General features: G+C 32.8%; 1 protein-coding gene across 1 annotated transcript in view; it reads right to left on the bottom strand.

The window, feature by feature from the left end:
* The window catches only part of Galk (N-acetylgalactosamine kinase), a 207,879-nt gene extending 193,148 nt beyond the window's left edge, over window positions 1–14,731 (bottom strand). Inside the window, exons 1-3 of the mRNA XM_072544039.1 lie at window positions 14,496–14,731; window positions 4,702–4,869; window positions 4,409–4,610 (exon numbers count right to left, since the gene is read on the bottom strand). Of these exons, the coding sequence (XP_072400140.1) occupies window positions 4,409–4,610; window positions 4,702–4,869; window positions 14,496–14,620 (495 nt within the window). The 5' untranslated portion in view covers window positions 14,621–14,731. The remainder of the gene's footprint in view (window positions 1–4,408; window positions 4,611–4,701; window positions 4,870–14,495) is intronic.
* Window positions 14,732–21,095: the final 6,364 nt, after the last annotated feature.

Below are 21,095 nucleotides of genomic sequence, written 5' to 3'. Positions count from 1 at the left end.
ATTCGGATATTGTTATTTATCGGTTTCGATAAATCTAATGGTGATAAATGTTTTAAACTAGAACTACCATCATAAAAACTCTTTCAATTCAAAAGAGTGTTGGATTTTCTATGTAAAGGTGGAACGGATTTACCAACACGAAATGTTTATAATCTTAGTTTTTTACACTTTGTGCATTTGGGAGCAATAACATTCTTCTGTCCGCAACGGAAACAAAAGATTCGACGGTCTTTTAAACACTCATACGTACTTAAAGCGATAAAAATTAATAATCCCAAGAACTATGAAGAAAAAATTTAGCATGCCACAACTGTTTCGCCTGTCTTTGTCCTGGTGAATTCCGCCACCATTCCAGAGCTATCCACTTACTTGTAGCCATTCTTGATATTGACTTTGCAATGACGCAAAAGGGTTACAGTCCAATGAATTGCATTAATAAGCCTTGTTTGGTTATTTCATCTGTGTTTTTTCATTGCCCTTATGACCCAGGCTACCATAACCTTGGTACGGTCTCCTAAATTATTTGGGACGCCGACAAAATCCCGTTCTAGCTTAAAATTAACCTCTACAGAATTAAGTTCCTTAAGCTCTTTTCTGCCTTTCTATTTCTTCCACGCAGTGATAAATTGCCGTTATTTCCACCTGGAAGATTGTGACAGCCTTACATAAACTTACCGAGAAATGTATTCCTTTGCTTTTTCCCTACTATACCGGCTCCTACACCCTCAGATGTGTTTAAGTCAAGTGTACCAGGTAACCTCTGCTTGAAAGGTAATCTTCTTTCCAATTTTTCCTGCCTGGTATAATAATTTTAAATTTATTGTCAAAGCTAAATCTCCTAGTTGTATTACCATATCAGCTTTTAGCTCCTCGATGGCTAAGTACACAAAACATGCAAGATCAAAAAATAAGTATGGGGAAGAGAGATACCAAGAAATCAACTTCAAAACAGGTAATACATGGACAAATAAAGCATGGAATTTTATCAAAGTGTCATTACACGGAAAGTTCAACCGTGTGTGCTGAAGGATCTTTGCGTTTATTCCATATTCGGTGGATTCCTATTATTCTTACATTGACCAAATTAAATAAAACACATTTTTAAAGGGGGAAAGATGCAGCCGAGAGTCTAAGGTGTGCACAAGGGGAGCAGAAACAAGAGCCTGCCAGAGGGCTTCCAAAGTGTAGTAGACTCTGTATGGGAGCCCGAGAAAGGCTGCCCTGTGTAAAAACATATGTGATTGTGAATATGGGTATTTCCAGATTATTTGGGCAGTGGAACAGGTTTTAAAGCAAGGTGATGCGCATCGGGGTGCGTATGAGTCTACTACTGAGAGCCCACAATGACATCCTCCTCTTCTCGAGGCTGTGTGGCTGGAAAAAATTTGTTTTAAGCAAAAGTAGGGGTAAAATAGAAAGAAATATAAAAAATTATCGAGGTTGCACAAGAGGCATCGTACATAAAGTTTACTAAAGTTTGTATATAAATATATAAATATTTCTTAATGTGTGTACAAATTGTGGCACAACCAAGAACTTTATGGTGGTGGAGGTGTTGTCACCTCCTTTTTCTACACGTACTATCCTCGGTCGATGTACCCTCTCCTCAACGCCCAAACATATTTTTTATCTTTAAAACATCTTAATGCCTGGTAATTATTTTGTGTGTATTTCTTTTTATCTTCATAAATTATATAAAATCTGGCAACTGCGTGCGCAATACAATTCTCACAACCGATTCTATCAACCCACTACGGACCGTATTATCTGCTTAGTGACTCCTATGAAAAGAGAAAGATTTTACGAGCATCCTATGTGAGTGACAGAGATAGAGCTATAATATATATTTAGTTTTAAATGGAAGTTTTAGTAGGTCTTATTTATTTCGAGTTTATTTACGCCTTCGCTTGCTGCTATTGTGTTTATTATCTCAAATAATATTTTAATTATTTCGCACGTTTAATTGATTTATTGACATTGAATCAAATTAATATCTTAAAAAACTCTTTTGGTGGTTTTTCGTTGAAAAAAAAGTACAAATTAAAGAACACGGTCGCTTTTACCCGATTTAAAAATTTAAAAACAATGTGGAAGTGGACAAAAACTTCGCTGTTTAAATGAACCCAATGATCAATGCTTGATCCCAATTAAATTCAGCTTATCGTGATACTCCAATTAAACACAATGAACAGGTGGATAAGAATCGGTATCTCTTGAATCAAATCATAAATTAAGAAAAAAATTGAAAATTCTCCTAATGTTGCAGTGATTGTCGATCAAACGACAGACGTTGCTGGTAAATTTCAATTAGTTTATAATTTATAGTTATAGTATATGAGTCTATAAATTTAGGAGATTTTATGTGCTGGACGATGTCCATTTTATCTTTATTTATGCGAAGTCCATTGCTGAATGCCTTTTAAATGTTTTAAATCCCTTATTAGAACATACTCCGAACAAATTAATTGCTCAAAGTTATGATGGTGCATCTGTTGTGAGTGGTTGATTAAATTGTATGCAAGAAATTATTAAGGAGACATATCCTCTTGCAAATTACGTTCATTGCTATGCACATCAAATGAATTTAATTATGATAAGTGCATGTTTTATCAATAAGCAGGCTAGGATATTTTTCTAATTTATCTGGTTTGTGCTCATTCTTTTTTACGTCTCCTCAAAAAAGAAAAATATTGTATGAGGTAGTTAATCGCAGGCTGCCAAATTCTTCCCAAACACGTTGGAATTTTCAATCATGGGATGTTCGTACTGTTCATGAAAATAGAAAAGACCTTATTGTAGTTATGAACATTATAAAAAGTATTTCACGTGATTTGTCATCCATTAATCAAGCAAATGGTTATAAATTAAAGCTCCAAGATAAACGTTTTGTATTTTGGTTATTTATTTTTAATGAACTAATGCCTGACGTTGAAATTATTTTTCATAAATTGCAAAAAGTATGCATTGATTCTGTTAAAGTAAAAAAAGATTTGGAGAATTTTGAAGCAGCAATTCAATGTATAAGGGAGCAAACGGATAGTGATAGTGATGAACCAATAAAAAAAGGCGCAGATTGAAGAGGATATACCCAGCAGAAAACGGAAAGCCTTAGAGATATGCGATGCAGTTTTGTTACAAATAAAAACAAGGTTTTTTGCTTATCAGCATCAGTTCCCTTAATCATTTCTTAATCAAACAAGTAAACAAATTTTATTTTTAAACAAAACTCAGCTTAAATCTTAATTACAAGTACTGTATCAACGAGACGAATTAAGTACTACCTCTGGGGCTGTACCGCTATCAGTTTTATTAAATGGTTAACGTTTAGAAGAAACCATTAAACTTTTAAGTATATTAATACCATTCCTATGTCAACATCTGAAGCAGAACATTGTTTTTCGATGCTAAAATGAATTAAAACATTTCTTTGAAATACCATGAAGGAAGAATCACTTAGTGCTTTAGGTATGCTATCTTCAGAAAAACATTTTGTAAATGACATTGATAATTTTAATCATAAAGTGATTGAAAACTTTGCAACCAAAAAAGTAAGAGGGATGGACTTCATATACCGAAAACTTTAAAAGTGAAATTAAACAACTTTGTGGGTGTGTGTAAATATTGGAATAGTGTTTTTATAATTTTGTAAATATACTTTAGAGACTTAATCAAACTTTAAGTACATCAGTAGTAAATACTAGCGGTAAGTTGAGTTTTTTTATTATTAATTAATTTACGGAACGGTTTTGATAAATTTTGGTCAATTTCTTGGCACCCCAGAAATAGTATATATATATATATATATATATATATATATATATATATATATATATATATATATATATATATATATATATATATATATATATATATATATATATAAGAGGAAAGTATCTGCGCCTATATTTTTTTAGAGTTGCCCGAATTCTGGCACTACCTTCTTAAAGTGATACGAGCCGCCACTGGACTGAATCCTAGGATTAAAAAAACATTAGGCAAGAACATAGGTCACCAGTACTGAGAAATGTACCAATAGAACTTTTAAATGAGCTTCATCTTTGAATGATTTAATTAAACAGTTTTATTACAATCCTGACAAAGATTCCCTGTTTATGTCACAAAAGTCATCAAAAGGGCTTAAAATTATTTTAGATTATTTAGATTGAAATTGAATCCGACAATGTCAAAAAAGAAGTGAAAACTATGTAACTATGAGCGGATAGGCTTAACAAGTCAAAACACCCAAAGAAAAAGAAATAATAACTGAGGTAAATATTAAAAAATTTAAAAATATTTTTCAACAAATATTTGGTTTATTATTTTTATGATTTTCTAATGAAGAAACTGGGAAATTTTTATAATTAAATAAATCATTGATCGTTTAAATTAAGTAGAGAACAAAACTTACCCCATGAGAATGTGCGGTTGCTAAAGCTGCTGCGCTGACCAAGGCACTACTGCTCGAAAGCCCAGCTCTTTGCGGAACGTTTCCACTTACGACCAATTTCAAGCCTTTTGTTGCAATTTCATTTGGTAAAATGTCAAGAATTCCTTTGACGCCGCACAGGAAGTACTGATACCATTGCGGGGCTCCTTCCCCCAAGGAAATCCTAAGAATATAAAAATATTCAACAAATTTAAAAACACGTTAGAATATTATACAAAAATGAACTCAAAATGCTCAAAATAAACTATACTTACTCAAAGTTATCAATGTCGCATTCAAATTCTTCATATTTAGGATCGATGTTGTTTAGCTGCAATTTCTTGTCATTTTGAACAGATACGGCTACTAAAACATCCTGATCTAGTGCCATGGGACATACTGAGTATCCACAATAGTCGATATGCTCGCCAATTAAATTTACTCTGAAACAATAAGGTGGGATTAGACTTAGAGTAATGTATAAACTATGTCATTATTTTTCATCTTTTATTTACTTGTTACCTGAAAATAAATATTTAAAATAATTTAATCCTAGAATAGGGGTCATTTATAAATTTTACGACGCTTCTTAAAAAATCATGCTTTTTCGCCTACTCATGTTAATTATAGCGATTTCCCCAATTGAGTACCTCCCAGATAAGTATTGAGCTTGGTAGTGTAGCAGATGGTTGATATAATGTATATCCTTTATATTATACGGTCCCGTGTTTACGTCATATAACAAATCAGCCAGTTCTTATTATTTGTATTTTGATTTTGAGTGTTTTAGTAACAAAAAATTAAAGTAAATTGTTTTTTGATTCTTATTATACTATATACTATATAATATATTGATTTTTGCTTATTGGAATGTCAAATTCAAAGTTCTTGTCCGCAAAACAACTGGAGAAGGAAGTGGCACGTATTATGAAGGGGGAAGAAAGTGATCCAGGCGCGTTTGAAGATGGCGGTAGTGACTGCAGGGAAGACAATTTGGAAACTGAATCCTCTGGCTCCGACAGCGAGGTTGATGTGGAAAATATTTGGTCTGTTTCGCCTTATCCAAGAGAAATATAACAGTCTAGTTCGGTCTGAAGAAGTAAAACCTAGTTCAGATAAAGATGATATTCTTTTATCACTTGTACGAAAACGTTCAAAATGTGTAATAAAATTCTAAGAATGGTCACAAATGGTCAACAGAGTTGCCTCAAGAACCTAAAAGAACAGCTACTAGGAACATCGTACATTTTATATCGGGGCCTAGAGGGATTGCACAAAACTGTTCTACGCTGGATGATTATTTTTTTAATTTTTTTTCTGACAATATATTTGATATAATTGCACCATACAAATGCAGAGATTGTCGTTCAAGCTCGAAAACACACTGACTACCAGAATGTTACCGTAACGACAAAAGACGAATTTAAATCTTTACTTGGAAAGCTTTTTGCGGCAAAGAAAAACAACCATTTGTCACACATCTGTCCATTCTGCCGCTGCATCAACTTCAAATGGTGATTTAAGAAATAAAGATAGTTTTCTTACCTGTCCATAGTCTTGGAGTCTTGAAGCAAATTCGTTCCTAAGATCGCCCAGAAATTTTACGAAAACTGCAATGTCTTCTTCGGAGTACTCCTTATTTTTATTATATTCAAGAATAGTTGGAGAATGAATGAATTCTTGTTGTGCAATATCTTTTTCAAAGATATCCAGCTTACGACGAAAAGCAGACACGCTTTGTATCAGATCACATACTAATTTTCCATTTTCTTGTAACTCTATGTTAAGTGCATTCAAATATTTTAAAATATCTTTTAGAAAAGCCACAACCAGCATGTTGCGCCCGTTTGTTATATACTCAAAATGTGCCCTGGCTCTCCGCGTATCTATATTTTGTAAGAAGGAGATCACATGTTCTTTAATTGGCCATAAACGTTCAATAACTTGACCTTTACTTAACCAACGAACATTATTGTGCTGTAGTAAGTCAGAATATTCTGAATCACATTCAGAAAGAAACTCCTTGAAATGTCGGTGCTGAAGAGCAGAATGAGATCTCATAAAATTAATTAACTTCACTAAACTGTCCACGACTTCTTTAAGTCTAGCACTAAGTTTTCCACAAAGCGCTGCCTGGTGCATTATGCACTGATGTGTTCTTCTTGCAGTACCGTCTCCTATCGGAGGTTGGCTACCATCACAGCAATCTTTACTTTGTTTACTGCAGCTCTGAACAACTGTATTGAACTGCACCCATACCACTCCCTTAAATTTCGCAACCAGGAAATCCTCCTACGTCCACATTTCTCTTTCCCGTGATGTGTTATTAAATTTAAATTTTTATCCCTGATCCTCTGTACTACACCTTTTTCTTTGAAAATCATTGCTGGGGCCGCATCAGTAAAAAGCGAAATCGTCTTATTATAACTGATGTTAGATTTAGAAATTAATTCATCAATAACCTTGAATAAACCTTCTCCTCGAGTGTTACCTTTCAGCGGCAATATTGCTAGCAATTTTGCAAAAGGTGCCTTTTGCAAAAGATTAAGAAGAAAGTTTTTAATATCCGCAGCTAAAATTTCCATTCTTCGTCTATTGCGCTGACAATGAGATTGAGACAACCTTTTTTTTTCTTCAAACAGTGAGTTAGCTACTGCCAGCATACATTCCTTCACTATCTCAGAATCAGAAAATGGTTTTTGGTGTTTACTAAGTATTCAGCACACACTTAACGCTGCCTCTGTTAATTTTTCTTGGTCGCTCATGCAGCGAACTAAGATTTTTTGCTTTTTCGTAAGAATTAAGATATACCCGAAGTTTTTCTTTACGCGCCTGACTGCCAAGAGAAAAGTTTTAGTGGAAATGCTGATGAGTTGTTTCTTAGTGTCGCTTCAAATTTCCACTTTTAACTAAGGCGACAGTTTTATTGCATATAAGGCACACCGGAACCGCTTGCGGCCTATAAGGCAGTGTAAAACAATATTGTTTAGTCCATTCTGAGCGACTGTCAGTCAGTAGGCAGCAGCGTTGCCAGGCCCATAAATTTTATTTCCCCAAATTGTGTTTTAAAAGTTGCCAGATTTTGAACAGAATTTCCCAGATTTATATATTTCAGTTATTGTAAACATACAATATTATTATAAAACAATATTTCATCACTTATACATAATTGTTATTATGTTTATTTATCATTTCACTTCCTATTTGAAAATTAATAACAGTTTTATTTTGAACTTGATTGATTCAGCAATCGATATTCCGCAGTTCGGCCCGCAGTTCAACCTTTTGCGGTCCGGATTTGGACTGCGATCCGCCTGTTGCCGAACGTTGCCCTAGAGCTATTACTTCATATTATATCGGGTTTTACTTGTTTGGCACCACTTACTTTTTTATGATACGCTAATGCATGCAATTCGCATGTATTAATACAACAGGCGCTATCTATCAGCAAATACATAATGGCAAAATTAATTAAGCCTTAAAAATATAATTAAACCTTAGAAACTAGACTAGACTTATATCTACCTCTGACATATAAACTCAGGATGGGTGGGTACTCTTTTATTTTTACATTTTATTTGTATTAACTACCAAACCTAGCGTTATATTTACAAATATGAATATATTTATCTCCCTAGAGCTATTATTTCGTACCAGATTTTAATCGTTTTGCATCCCTTACTTTCTCATGATACGCGCCTGCATCCAATGCACCTGTATTAATCCAACTGGCGCTATCTATCAGCGAAGGGCAAAATTAATTGAGCGTTCCAGTTATGGAGCATTAGCTATTGTAGAAAATTACTATGTATTAGGATATCATCTAAAATAGGGAGGTAGCTTTTGGAAATATTGCCAAAGAATATAGACGCATAATATGTCTACAAAGGATCCGTCCACAAAGGGTTAACTAGTTCGGCGAGTAGGGGAAAGGTGGGCAAAGTGGCCATGCTAAGGAATATTTTTTTATCTTGAAGAAAATAAATAAGAAATACACTATATATTAACATACGATATCCTATATACTTAGCTACATAAGGCAATCTTAATTTTCACTTTATCTCGGTAAATTTTTGAGATACATATTTTTTACCTTAACCCTATCAAATGGCCACTTTGCCCTGCGGGTGGAACAAACTGGCCATGAGGTGGCCACTTTGCGAAATGTAAAATACAAAATCTAAACTGAATTTGTATACTAAATAAAGTGTATTTTCAAAATAAAAACATTGCCATTGTAGAAAAAGAAAGTTTCACACCGAGTTTATTTACAAACGCCACAAATAAAGTCTTCTTCTCTTCTTCTTCACACCCAGCACAAGCTTCATGTGCCCATCGTAAATAGCCCAAACACTTTATCCATCCTTCATTTTTCCTTGACTTGGAATATGTCACCGCAGAAAAGGCAATTAGTATCACTCACGCCACTGTTCAAGTCATTAAAGCACGCTTCGCTGATTTTGATTACGTTTTCTACTTTCCTTTAAATTTTTCTTTGCCTCCTTCATTCCTCTTGTTACTCTGCTTTCCTTTTTTCAGTTCCAGAGTTAATTTCTTAAGCCTTTCCTTTTCTTCTTTTTCTGCTTTTGCGGCTACTAGTTCCACCTTGCAAGAGCTTGAGGTCAAAACTGCAGCTGTTCGTTTTTTTCGCTTATTTTCTCGTTTGATAATATTTGCTTTAGGGATTGGAACAATGTCCTGTGGGCTTACAGCGAAAGTATAGTGCCCCTTGCCCTTGGAGTTGCTGATTAAATCACATGAAGTACTGAAATAAGGCAGTGGACTGGGCGGGAATGTTGAAGTACTTGGCTTTGGCCAGTCTTTATAGATTAGAACGAATGTATAGTTTGGATCTCCAGATCCTACAGTGACATTTTTTCTGTGGTCATTGAAAAACATAGGAACTGAAGCGTTGGATGCAGAGGTTGCTGGTCGGAAATCTATCTCTTCAGAAGGCGGGTTCTCTTTATTTGCAAGTGGTGTCTCTTGACGTTGAGGAAAATTTTATTGCGAATCTGCCAAATCTTTTCCTGGCAGCACAGCAAAAGTTTCCTCTTCGTATTCAACACCCAGTTCTTGATTTTCAGCTACTTGAAGAGAGATAAAATCTTGCACGGAAATTTCTGTGGTCATGGCTGCAGCAAAATTCGCGTCAGTAAACTTCGGTCTGTGAATAGGAACTATGCCACATTTTCCAAACCCCTTTTCCAAAGTCACTTGACTGGGCAGTCATAAGTCCAGTTTCATTAACATTCTAAACCCTATGAGGAGGATACAAGTGATGTTTTTGAACATCCTCCAAAATGTCAAAAAACTTGGTTACATTCGTTTTGTTAAATTCTTACGCCCTTGCTGTTAAAGTCGCCTCCAGTTTCCTTAACACAAGCTCAGGATGGCGCTTTCTGAACCCAGTTACCCAATCACTTTCTGCTAATTTCGTTTCTTTATTGAAACCAGGGGGGATGTTATTTCGTTCAGCCACTTGGTAAGAAAGGCTGCGCAAATCAACTACAGTAATTCCAAAAAAATATACCTCCATCTCCAAGAGATAATTTACCAATTGCTGTTCTTGTTCTTCGTTGAAAATAGCTCGAAAATGGCCTAATACTTTTTTATTCTCAGTGGCGTTTGATTTTTATTTAGTACCCGATGTTTTAGTATGTTCACGGCATCGATTGCTCTTTGCATCGCTGCGGGGTCCCATGACTACTAATGACTCTTCCTCTGATATTTTTACACCATCGCTACACCTGAAAAAAAAAACGTTTTTAGTATTACATGTTAAATAGCATTAAAATATGAAAATAATAGGGCGTTTTCACCTTAAATAAAGCTACAATAATCGTATACAGTGATGTTAATTTATTGTATCATGTAAACATGTAGTACAATAAGTGATTTTGGAATGTAATACTAGTTTACATTACTTTCTAAAATAGATTTGTTGCAGATGAAAACCCCTAAACCAGACTTTAATCCGTAAGAATTCAAATAAAACACAGCTATTATGCTGTTTGAAATGCTCAACAGTTTTGTAAACAACATACAATATTATTTTTTTTTTCAATGAAAATATATTTGACTTTATGTCGGGCATAGTGGCCACAAACGTGGCTACTTTGTCCTCTTCGCCGCCATTATATAAATGCCACACTACCGGCTAAACGAATCGAGCAAGCCGTTACACAGACACATCATTTTGTAGCCTAAATACACCTTTTTTAAAACGCTACTATCATTTTCCTGTATTATGAATGAAAGTTTGGTTGTAATAATTAATTAAATACACTTACCTTATATCAGGATGTTGAAACACTAAAATTTTCAATAACTTTTAAACAAATAATCATAAAAAATGAAAGATTTAACGAGCCTCACCGTACTGTGCAGTAACAACCAGTGACCACTATGCCCGCAGTGACCACTATGCCCACCCTTCCTCTACGTTTAAATAGTGCGACAAGGATATTAAATATATATGCAAATAATTTAACCCATATTTTTAGTAAATAATCTATTTATGTAAATAATATATCGAAAGATAATTAACCTTAATGACAAAATAGATAATAAACAGGGTACTTAGTAGATTGTAATGTGTACATTAGATGATATGATACGATAATTTTAAAACCAGACAAATAGGTAAACCTAATAAAAACAACAAACATTGGTTTTATTTTTGATTTCATAAATTTACACAATACATTTTTAATATTATAAACTGTAGACAAAAAAGTATGAATAGAAATATTTTTTTTTATTTAAACATCAAACCACATCCATCGCGCGGGGTTATTAGTATTTATAAAAAACGTAATAAACATTACATTAAATAGAATTGTATAACTTGTCTTTTGTATAGGTTATGTCTTTTAAATAGGTTAGCTGTTAAGATTTTTTGCTAAAATCGGTTTTAAGATCGTCATCTCTGTTTCGTACTAAAACGTTCGTACGTTCACTATAAAATAGAGTGTCGTGTACAGAAAAAAATACCTTTGAAGTGATGTGACACTCAACCACACTTGCTATTTAAAAAAAAACTGGGAGTTGATGCGGGCAGTAATTGGTTACATTTGGGTGCATACATTTTTTCATGAAAATTTGTCCCCATCGGAATTCAAATTAACGTGTTTTTTCAAATTTTGAAGAAACTCTAGGTTTCGGAGTTTCCGGGAGGTCAAATTTTCGTTGTGTACGAGAGAGGAACACAGTGTGATGAAGAAAAACGATCAAAAGTGCAACATAATGACCAAGCAAGAAGTCACACAGAAGATATACAAAAACAAATTAAAAATCTCGGAAACGGAAAGGCAGCGGAAGAAAATCAAATAGCAGAGGAAGTATATAGGAAACTATAAAAGAGCAAAGAAATAAATCAGCTAATAAAACAAGTATGTGCACAAGATATATTGGAAGACGAATGAAACAGAGTAAATGTAGGGTGTTTTTTAAAAAAGGACATCGAAAGGAGTGCAAAAATCGTAGAAAAATACATTTTTCAAGACTACATCGACCGTTCTAGCCAGTCTATTAAATATGAGACGGAAAAAAAGAGCGAACAAAATAATTTTGAATGGTAAAACAACATACACGAATTCTTCATAATTTTAACATCAAGGCTAAGGAGTTCAATAGGAAAATATCGCCATAAAAAACAATTTTTGGTAATGAAATTTAAATAAAGTAGTGGCTCCCATTGCTGACAGTACCCCAATAAGTGACACCAGATTTTTTTATTTAGGTACTAAGACTATTTGAAACAGTACAGGCTGTAGTATTGGCGGTCTTTGCTTCCTTGGGTAATAGTTTGAATATGTTGGCATCAATGCGCCGATAATATAAATTTTAAGGTTGGTAACATTGACTAGTTTTATAAGTAACGCAAAAGTGCACGTTTTGCCGAAATAACTAAGAAAAAACGCTAAGAAAATAGTTTATATAAATTGGGTGTGTGACGTTAATGTGTATTTAAAGGGTAAGTCTTTTAGTGTAGATCCGTTTAACAGTAATATAAATGTACGTATTTGTTGTTAAAATTTCCTTATGTTAATAAAGTAAGGTTAGATTACTGGTGTTAGTTACTGGTACAAGATCCGAGCGAGTATCCAGTAAGTGACAATAGTGTCAGCTATCGGGTTTCAGATGTCTTTATACTTGAATGAATATTTAAGTAGGAAGCACGTAAATAACCTTGTAAATGCAACAAAAATTTTATAATTTTATGTTGTACCAATAGCTGACACCCACGTCTGATATTGGTTACTAACATATGACTACTGGATTAGCTATTGGGTCCAAATAATATTTGTTTTATAATTTAGATTTTCTTTGTATTTCAGTTGACAATGCCGAGGAAATATTTTAATAAGATTACGTCAAGCCCTGGCAGAGAAATAGCACAGACAACAACAAAAAAAGGAAGTTTCATATCCCAGGAAACAAAGATTCTTATGAACACAAGAACATTACTAGAACAAGGGGACAGAAATAAAATGGAATACAAAGAAATAAACAAAATTATTAGAAAAAATATCAAGGAGTGTAAACGGAGAGTACAGGAAGAAAAGATAGAGAAAACAATTGAAAAAAATAAAAACATGAAGTGTTTAAAGCAGAACCTGGGAAACATAAAAATTAATAGCATAAAGAACAAAGAAGGAGTGGAGACCAACTATATAAAAGAAATTTTACAGATAACGCACGAATATTAGACAAATCTCTATAAAACAGAACAAAAATCAACCCAAGAAATCCGTACTTAATCTGTTACAACTGAAAATAAAAAACGTTAAGTCTGACCTACAACCAGAAATCAGCAAAAGTGAAATAAAAAAGGCACTCAAAGAAATAAAGAATAACAAATCTCCTTGGAAAGAATCTCCTGGAATTACTGTGGAAATGCTAAACAATGGGGGGGGGGGAGGAAACTACAGTGGAAGTCCTTTATGTACTAATGAATAAAATATTGAACACAAAACAAATACGCACCACATGGAACGAGGCAATAACACTTACTATTTAAGAATGTAATGTACAAACTGTTAACTAAACTACTAACAAACAGAATAACAACTAAGTTAGATAATTACCAGTCAAGAGAGCAAGCCGGTTTTAGAAAAGGATTCAGTACAAGCGACCATCTTCTTACGATAAAAATATTAATTGAAAAGGCCAACGAATATCAAATCCCAATGTATATGGCATTTGCAGACTTTGAAAAAGCATTGGATAAGGTGGAACATTGGGCAGTAAAGAAGTCTTTACAAAATGGGAGAATAGACTATAGATATACAGACTTAATTTCCAATATATATGATCAAGCAAAAACATCCATCAAAATAGTTGAACAAACGGAGCCCATTAAGATACCGCGAGGAGTCAGACAGGGGACACTATATCACCCAAACTATTCAATCAAGCTTTGGAAGACGTTATGAAGAAATTACAATAGGAAAAACGGGGTATTAACATAAATGGCCAATACTTGAATCACTTGAGATATGCAGACGACATTGTATTAATAACAGATAAAAGGGAAGAATTACAAAATATGATGGGTGATATCACGTTTACTGTACCTACTGTACTTAGTGTAAAAATTGGACAACCTGGATTTGTATATCTTTTATTCGCTTTAAGAATCTAAAACAAGAACTGCCCGACTTAAAGCATTTAAAATTGTTATGGCATTTTTTTGAAATAATTTTATATTTTGCATCAAATATTGCTAAACAAATATTTCACACATCGATATCAATAAACAATCTCCTCATAATTTCCTGTACTAATGATAGCGGCCCACTCTTATGCAGTTCAACTACGCCACTGGTACAAGATGCTGAATTTTATAAAAAAAGATCTTCAAATTTAAAAACACGTTTCCTATACAAATGTTCATAAATAAACGAAAAGTTATTGGTATTTTATTTTTTATCATTCTAGTTGTTCTATTTAAAACATTAATACTAATTTATAAAGACAAAAACACCAAAAATACTTATAAGTAATAATGACCTACGATAAGGGATTTGTACCTGTCATTAAATTAAAAAGTTGTTATATTTACCTTCCAGGCACTCGGACACAAAAACTGGGTTTGTTTTTGTAAATATTGTTAAAAGTATTAATTAATTCCTGACAACGAGTAGAGTCCGGTAATTCACGAACAGGAACAACGTCGAATCCCACCATTTTTAATAAAATTCACTGATTTATCACTAACAAATAAAGGTAAAAATTTTGTTGAATTTGTTATCGGCGATTGTAAATATTTACCACGTCCGCAGAATTTTGTAAACATTAGGGTTATATTTTTATCAAAATATTTTGGGTGATGTATAGTGTGCCACCATCCAAAATACAGCGCAACTGTATTACAGAGAACTATATCTCACACTGTTTAGTGTAGACTGCGACGCGTAGATGGCGCTGTAAAAGTATGATAAAATAAATTTTTTTTTTTAACAATTTATTGCTACTATCTTGGTTTGTTTGACCTATTTGCAATAAAGCTCAATTATAAACGACTCTACAAAAAATATATGAATAATTTATTAGATGCGAAGGTAAATATCAAATGATACAGCATACTGGTAGTGTAAATTCTTGAGTTTCTTATAACTTTTTTTCTTCTACCTTTATTTCTTGTAATCTGAATATTTCGTCCCAGATACATTTAATATAATTAAAATCTTTTGCTTTCTTTACTGTATGTTTGGCAATTTTATACATAGCTAGGCCTTTTTTATTCATAAATACACTTAAAAATAGTTATTATAGTTTCTTACAGTAATCACCGACATAAATAACATAGGTAGGTATGTGCCAGATATGTGTTTTTGTTTATTATTTTTATTGTCAGTTTGTTTTTTGTCGAAGAGGTAAGAATAATATATTAAAAACTTATAGGAAATATAGAATATAGACCAGGGAAATAAGCAAATAAAGTAGGTCCCATGTTTGTGACACTGATCCGGCCAGGCAAACGATAGTTGTTTTGAGTAGTATGGACCTCTAAAAAAATCTTTATATGTTTCCTGCAGTCGATTTTCGGACTTAGTTACCTAATTCTTAATAAATTAAGGTAAAAAAACGGTAAATTTTCACTTTTTTCGCCTATCAGCAAAAAATAAAGCATTGGAAATAAATTTGAGAATAAGAAATTTATAAGTCGTATAAAAACCTATAAAATGGCGTTTTTTTAATGTTCCGATCCATATTTGTTGCTTAGAAAGTTGAAAAATAAGTCAAAAATTTTGGTTTTTTGTAAATGTAAATGTAAAAATGTAAAAAAACTTTTTTTTTAAATAAACTTATTCCTAACCTTTAAATTACATACAATCTTGTGTCTTGTGGTGCTTAAAATATGATCAAAATTTTATATAGGTACCTTCTGAAAGAAGAAGATTTATTCTATTAATATTATTTAAAAAAAAAATGAATAAGAATACTTTTAAATATTGCAAAATAATTTGCCAAAAATATGTCCATGTTTTGCTTATAAACAATTAGAGTAACTTTTTAACCATTGCCTTCAATAAACTGATTTTATCATAATATTTAGAAATTATGAATTTTTTTTTACAAATTTAAAAGGAAAATAAGTTGACCTAGAACACTATGGGACGAAGTTAGTGTCTTTTTAATTGATAGCAGCTTTGTTTATAGCTAGACTTCGGCAAATATGCATATTGCATATTTTGCATATTGTGCATATTTTATGCAAATATTTCATATTTTGGCATATTTGTATAAAAGTTTGCATAAAGTGCATAAAAGTTCAGATTTTTATACTGTATTTGAAAATTTTTAAACATACCAATTTATTTCAATTCTTGTATAAAATTTTGTAGTCATTTTAATCAAGAAATGATCTAAGTACGTAATCTCTACAGGTACAAAACATTTACAATTTCAAAGAAGATCAATTTAAGTAGCCCTCAACATTCTTAGAAAGTCTCGGTCACTGAGGCATTCAGTTATTGGATAATCGCTAAGGGTTCGCTCATTTGCATTTTATGATCTAATCCCCAAATCTATCTACAATTTATTGTATCTTAACAGCAGGTAAACGGCTAATAGTTTTGTTCCTAATTTAGGGATTTTCCAAAATCTCCCAGTTTATTGAATTAGGTACCTAAACATTTCTAATTTGATGCTCAGATTTGTAAATCATTTTTGTTTTGATATTCAAAGCGTGAACACTCGTTGTGCGTAACAAAAAGGAAGATTGTGATTTTATAATGCCTAAAACAACCAGTGCTTCAACTTGGATTAAACCTTATAAAGAGCTGTCTATGGATATGGGAAAAATCTACTGTTCAGTCTGTGGCAAAATTGTAAGTATCTAATATTTTCTATTAAATATCTAATATTTCATACATACAGGGTGTTTCCAAATGACACTTACAACGTTTGACTGTAGATACTTCTCGAAAAATTGAACAAAACGATATAGTTAATGAGGGGTCAAACTTATTTACTTTTCGAGATACAGGGTGTTAAAATTAAAAAAAATTAAATTCTTTTAGTTAATAACAACAATAACTTTAAAACCAATAAACGTATTTACTTGAAATTTAGTACTCGTAGGTTGTTTTTAAATGAAAAATAGATTCCTTTAGTGAGAAAAAATTGTCCATGGTACAATACAATGGTGTGTATTTAGAAAAATTTTTCACCTTTACTTTTTTTTATGAAGTCAGCTATTCTAAAACACAATTATTTTTATTGTAATTGAATTAACAAAAAAAAAAACTTTTGTTGAATTTTAAAATAAGTTATATGATGTACTAATGGTTAGTAACAAAAACTAATTTGTGGATTAATACTGCATTTAAAACACTTAGCGAGTGTTTTTTTTCCAAACCAGTTATTTGATTAACCAAAAACACCTTGTATATTTTTGTATGTTAAAGGTTGGGTTAAAATAAAGGTTTTTATTTTTATTTATAGATAGCATGTGAGAAGAAATTTCAGATAGACCAACATGTGAGAACTGCTTCACACATTGCAAAAAAAGGAAAAATAGGAGGAAAACATCAAACTTCAATGGCTAAATGTTTCCAATCTACTTCAAAAAAATTAGATGAGCAAGAAACTTTTAATGAAGACTTGTGTCGCGCATTAGTGTCTGCAAACATACCGCTTTCAAAATTAGCAAATGTAAATTTTAGTTCGTTTCTAAAAAAATATTGCAAACTTAATGTTCCAAGTGATCGGTCTCTAAGAAGAAATAATGTGAACGGGCTATACTCGTCGGTGTTAATTAATATTAAGGAAGAAATTGCAGATAATTATTTTTACATATCTGTAGACGAAACCACTGATTCCTCAGGAAAGTATATTGCTCATTCATTGATTGGTGTTCTTAAAGAAGATACCTTACCAAAATCTCATCTTATTTCATGCCAGCAACTTGAGAAAACAAATGCTTTAACAATTTCGCGTTTTATACAAGAAACATTAGCAACTTTTTTTCTTCCGACAACTATTCCTTCTAATAAATTAATGCTTATTTTATCGGATGCTGCTCCTTATATGGTGAAAGCAGGACAAAATTTAAAAATATTTTTCCCAGATTTAATACATGTTACTTGTGTAGCGCATGGATTAAACAGAGTTGCAGAGGAAATACGAAAAAAGTTTCCTCTTGTGAATACCATGATATCCAGTGTCAAAAAAGTATTTCTTAAATCTCCTATAAGAATTCAACTTTATAAAGAAATGCTACCTAACATTCCTCTTCCACCAAAACCTATTTTAACGCGATGGGGAACATGGTTAGAAGCAGCTAATTTTTATGCAGATCATTTTGTTAAAATAAAGAACATAATTGATACGTTAACAGATGAAAGTTCCCAATCTCTTTTGGATTCTAAACAAACTTTTCAGAGTAACTTGCTTCAACAAGAACTTTCATTTATAAAATCAAATTTTAGTTTTGTTCAAAAAACAATTACTCAGTTAGAATCACCAAAACTGTCATTGTTCGAAAGTACAGCATTAATAAAAGAATTTGCGTCATGCTGTCGGAACGTTAGAGGTAATATTGGAAAAGATATTTTAAAAAAATTTGAAGCTACTATGGAAAAAAATAAAGGTTACCATATTCTTTCTGAAGTAGTCAGTGTTCTAGCTCAAAATATTTCGGAAACAATTAATTTAGAACCAAATGTTTTGGTTAGTTTGAAAAATGCTCCCGTTACATCAGTTGATGTTGAACGAAGTTTTTCCATATATAAATATATATGTACTCAGACAGAAGCCACAAGTTTTTGTTAGAAAATTTTGAACACCACTTGGTCATTTATTGTTACCATAATTCTAAATAAGTTTATTCATACTTAAAAATGATGTAGTTACTTAAAATAAATGTAAATCTTAATGAATAGTAGGAAATATTTAGTTATGTACACTTTTTTTTTAAATAAAATTGTTACTATTTTACGATTTTTTTATTTATTTGTATGCATATTTTGTAAAATATTTGCATATTTTCGGGTAAACACGTGCATATTTATGCGCATATTTTCTACATTTTTATTTGCATATTTGCCGAAGTCTATTTATAGCAATTAACTCTTTGCGGAGCAAAAATATTCATGCAAGAAATGCGCTTGTGCAGCAACAATACTTTTATTCACAAATTGATAAAGAAAAACACGTCAAGGGGTTAATTATCTACTATTGATACACAATCCAATGTTTTTTGCAACTAAGTTTCTATTTTTTAGTTATGGGGTATAAATCATATGAATATTGTACCACGAGAAAACTTTGTGGACTTTCAATTGCCACAAAAATATTATTAATTAGGTTAATTATTACTTACCTAGCAACCTCAGCACACGTCTTGAACATAATTATTTTGTACATAGGTTAGTTTTCAGTAACTTATTAATAAATAACTGTCGACAAGCTTCAGTGGGTACACGATTCACTGACAATAAAATAAAGTTTGTGACTACAGAGTGCGATAAAATCTGGATTTAAGCATGCCAGTGTGTTTGCCTAGTCTTCAGTAGATGACTGTTACATTTGTCGAAAAACTGTACCACTGCAATATAAGAGACAACGATTTAAAAATCTGGTACATTTATAAGACGACCGCCGCTTGACAATACCGAAAAAGGTGGTACATCGCGTGTACCATGGCGGCTCCAAGAATTAAGAGAAATTGTTAGGGTCATTCGAAAGAATATGTAAGTTTTAATGTGAGAAATTCTAAAAAGATTGCATTTCCATGGAATCGTTCACAAGGCTTCAAAAATGTGGCCCTCAAAATCAGTCCGCTTTGAAACTAGTGAGAGCGATGGAGAGGAAGGAGCTGTTGACTGTATCTCTGTTTCTTGCTTATGGATTTCGACGTTTTTTTTTTAATTTATATCTACTTTTTGTGCACATTACGAATATGTATTATTTAAATAATTAATTTGTTAAATAAACCATCAATTTCTTTAAACAAAAGCTTCTCAGTTTCTAATTTTTTTAAGAATATTTGAGGTAATTTTTTAAAATGAGGTGAATGCCCTCCAGTCACACTCAATGGCAAGCAATGAAGTAAGGCAAACGACAAAAAATACTTAGGTATCCGTCTTGAAAAAACGACAAACCTGGTATTTTCACATCGTTGATAAAAGAAAACAACTATCATTAAATCATTAAATTTAGACATTGGTACTGCTTGGTTGCTCGAAAGTCTAAATTAACATTAAATAACAAACTGCATATATAAAAGGCGATCCTCCAGACCATATAGACATATGATATTCAGCTATGGGGCACCGTTAGCAATTTTAATCTTGCAATCCTCCAACGCATCCAGAATAAAGTGTTAAGGTCTTTAGTGTATGCTTTATGGTATGTTACATCCTCCTCCACAGAAAAAGATCTGGAAGTGGCTTCGGTAAAAGAATTTGTAACAAGTTATAGAGTTAAATATGGTGAACGGATAAAAATGTATCCCAATGTACTCGCGAAGCAGGTTATTGCTAGGCTTTTTTTATATTTTATGAGGTGGGTGGGAAATCTTCGTAAGATACCAGGTCTTAGGTGTGGTATGTGAGATTCCCTCACCGCCGGTATGATGGCTGTCGAGCCCACCACATGTGACACGGTTAACCGCAATCTCGCCGAGGCAGAACCTACCCACTAGAACCCTCCCTCCTTTCCACCGCGCTTGTGATCAGCGAGTACAATCAGAGATTCGCCCAGGTGGCGGCATATCTTCGGTACTACATCCGCTTCAAGTCCCGTTAAATATCGCTTCATGGCTGGACTTAAACGGCACAAACTTTTTTTGTCTTTCTTCAGTCTTCTTGGACTGGAGCGTCTGTCTAACAATTGCATGAGTTCTTGCCCACGTGTCTTCATTTTCACATATCCTCGCAATCATATGACTTACAGAATCGAAACGACCACCATTCCTTCTGTCGAATTTTAATCTATCCATACTCTATCTTTGTACATTCCAACAGTGTATGTAATACAGTGTCGGCCAAACCGCAGTAAGGGCATGTGTTTGTAGCCGCTTCCATAAACCTGAAAAGCTATAAGCGGAAACATCCGTTGCTCGTGAGAACATACGACAGCAAATAATCTAAACGCTATTATCCACATTCGAGCCACGCCTTTACGTTAGATATAAGTGACTTTGTCCACTATG

This window comes from Diabrotica undecimpunctata, chromosome 9 (assembly GCF_040954645.1).
Source record: "Diabrotica undecimpunctata isolate CICGRU chromosome 9, icDiaUnde3, whole genome shotgun sequence".
In the NCBI taxonomy this organism is placed as follows: Eukaryota; Metazoa; Arthropoda; class Insecta; order Coleoptera; family Chrysomelidae; genus Diabrotica; species Diabrotica undecimpunctata.
This window is presented reverse-complemented; position numbering and strand designations above follow the sequence as displayed.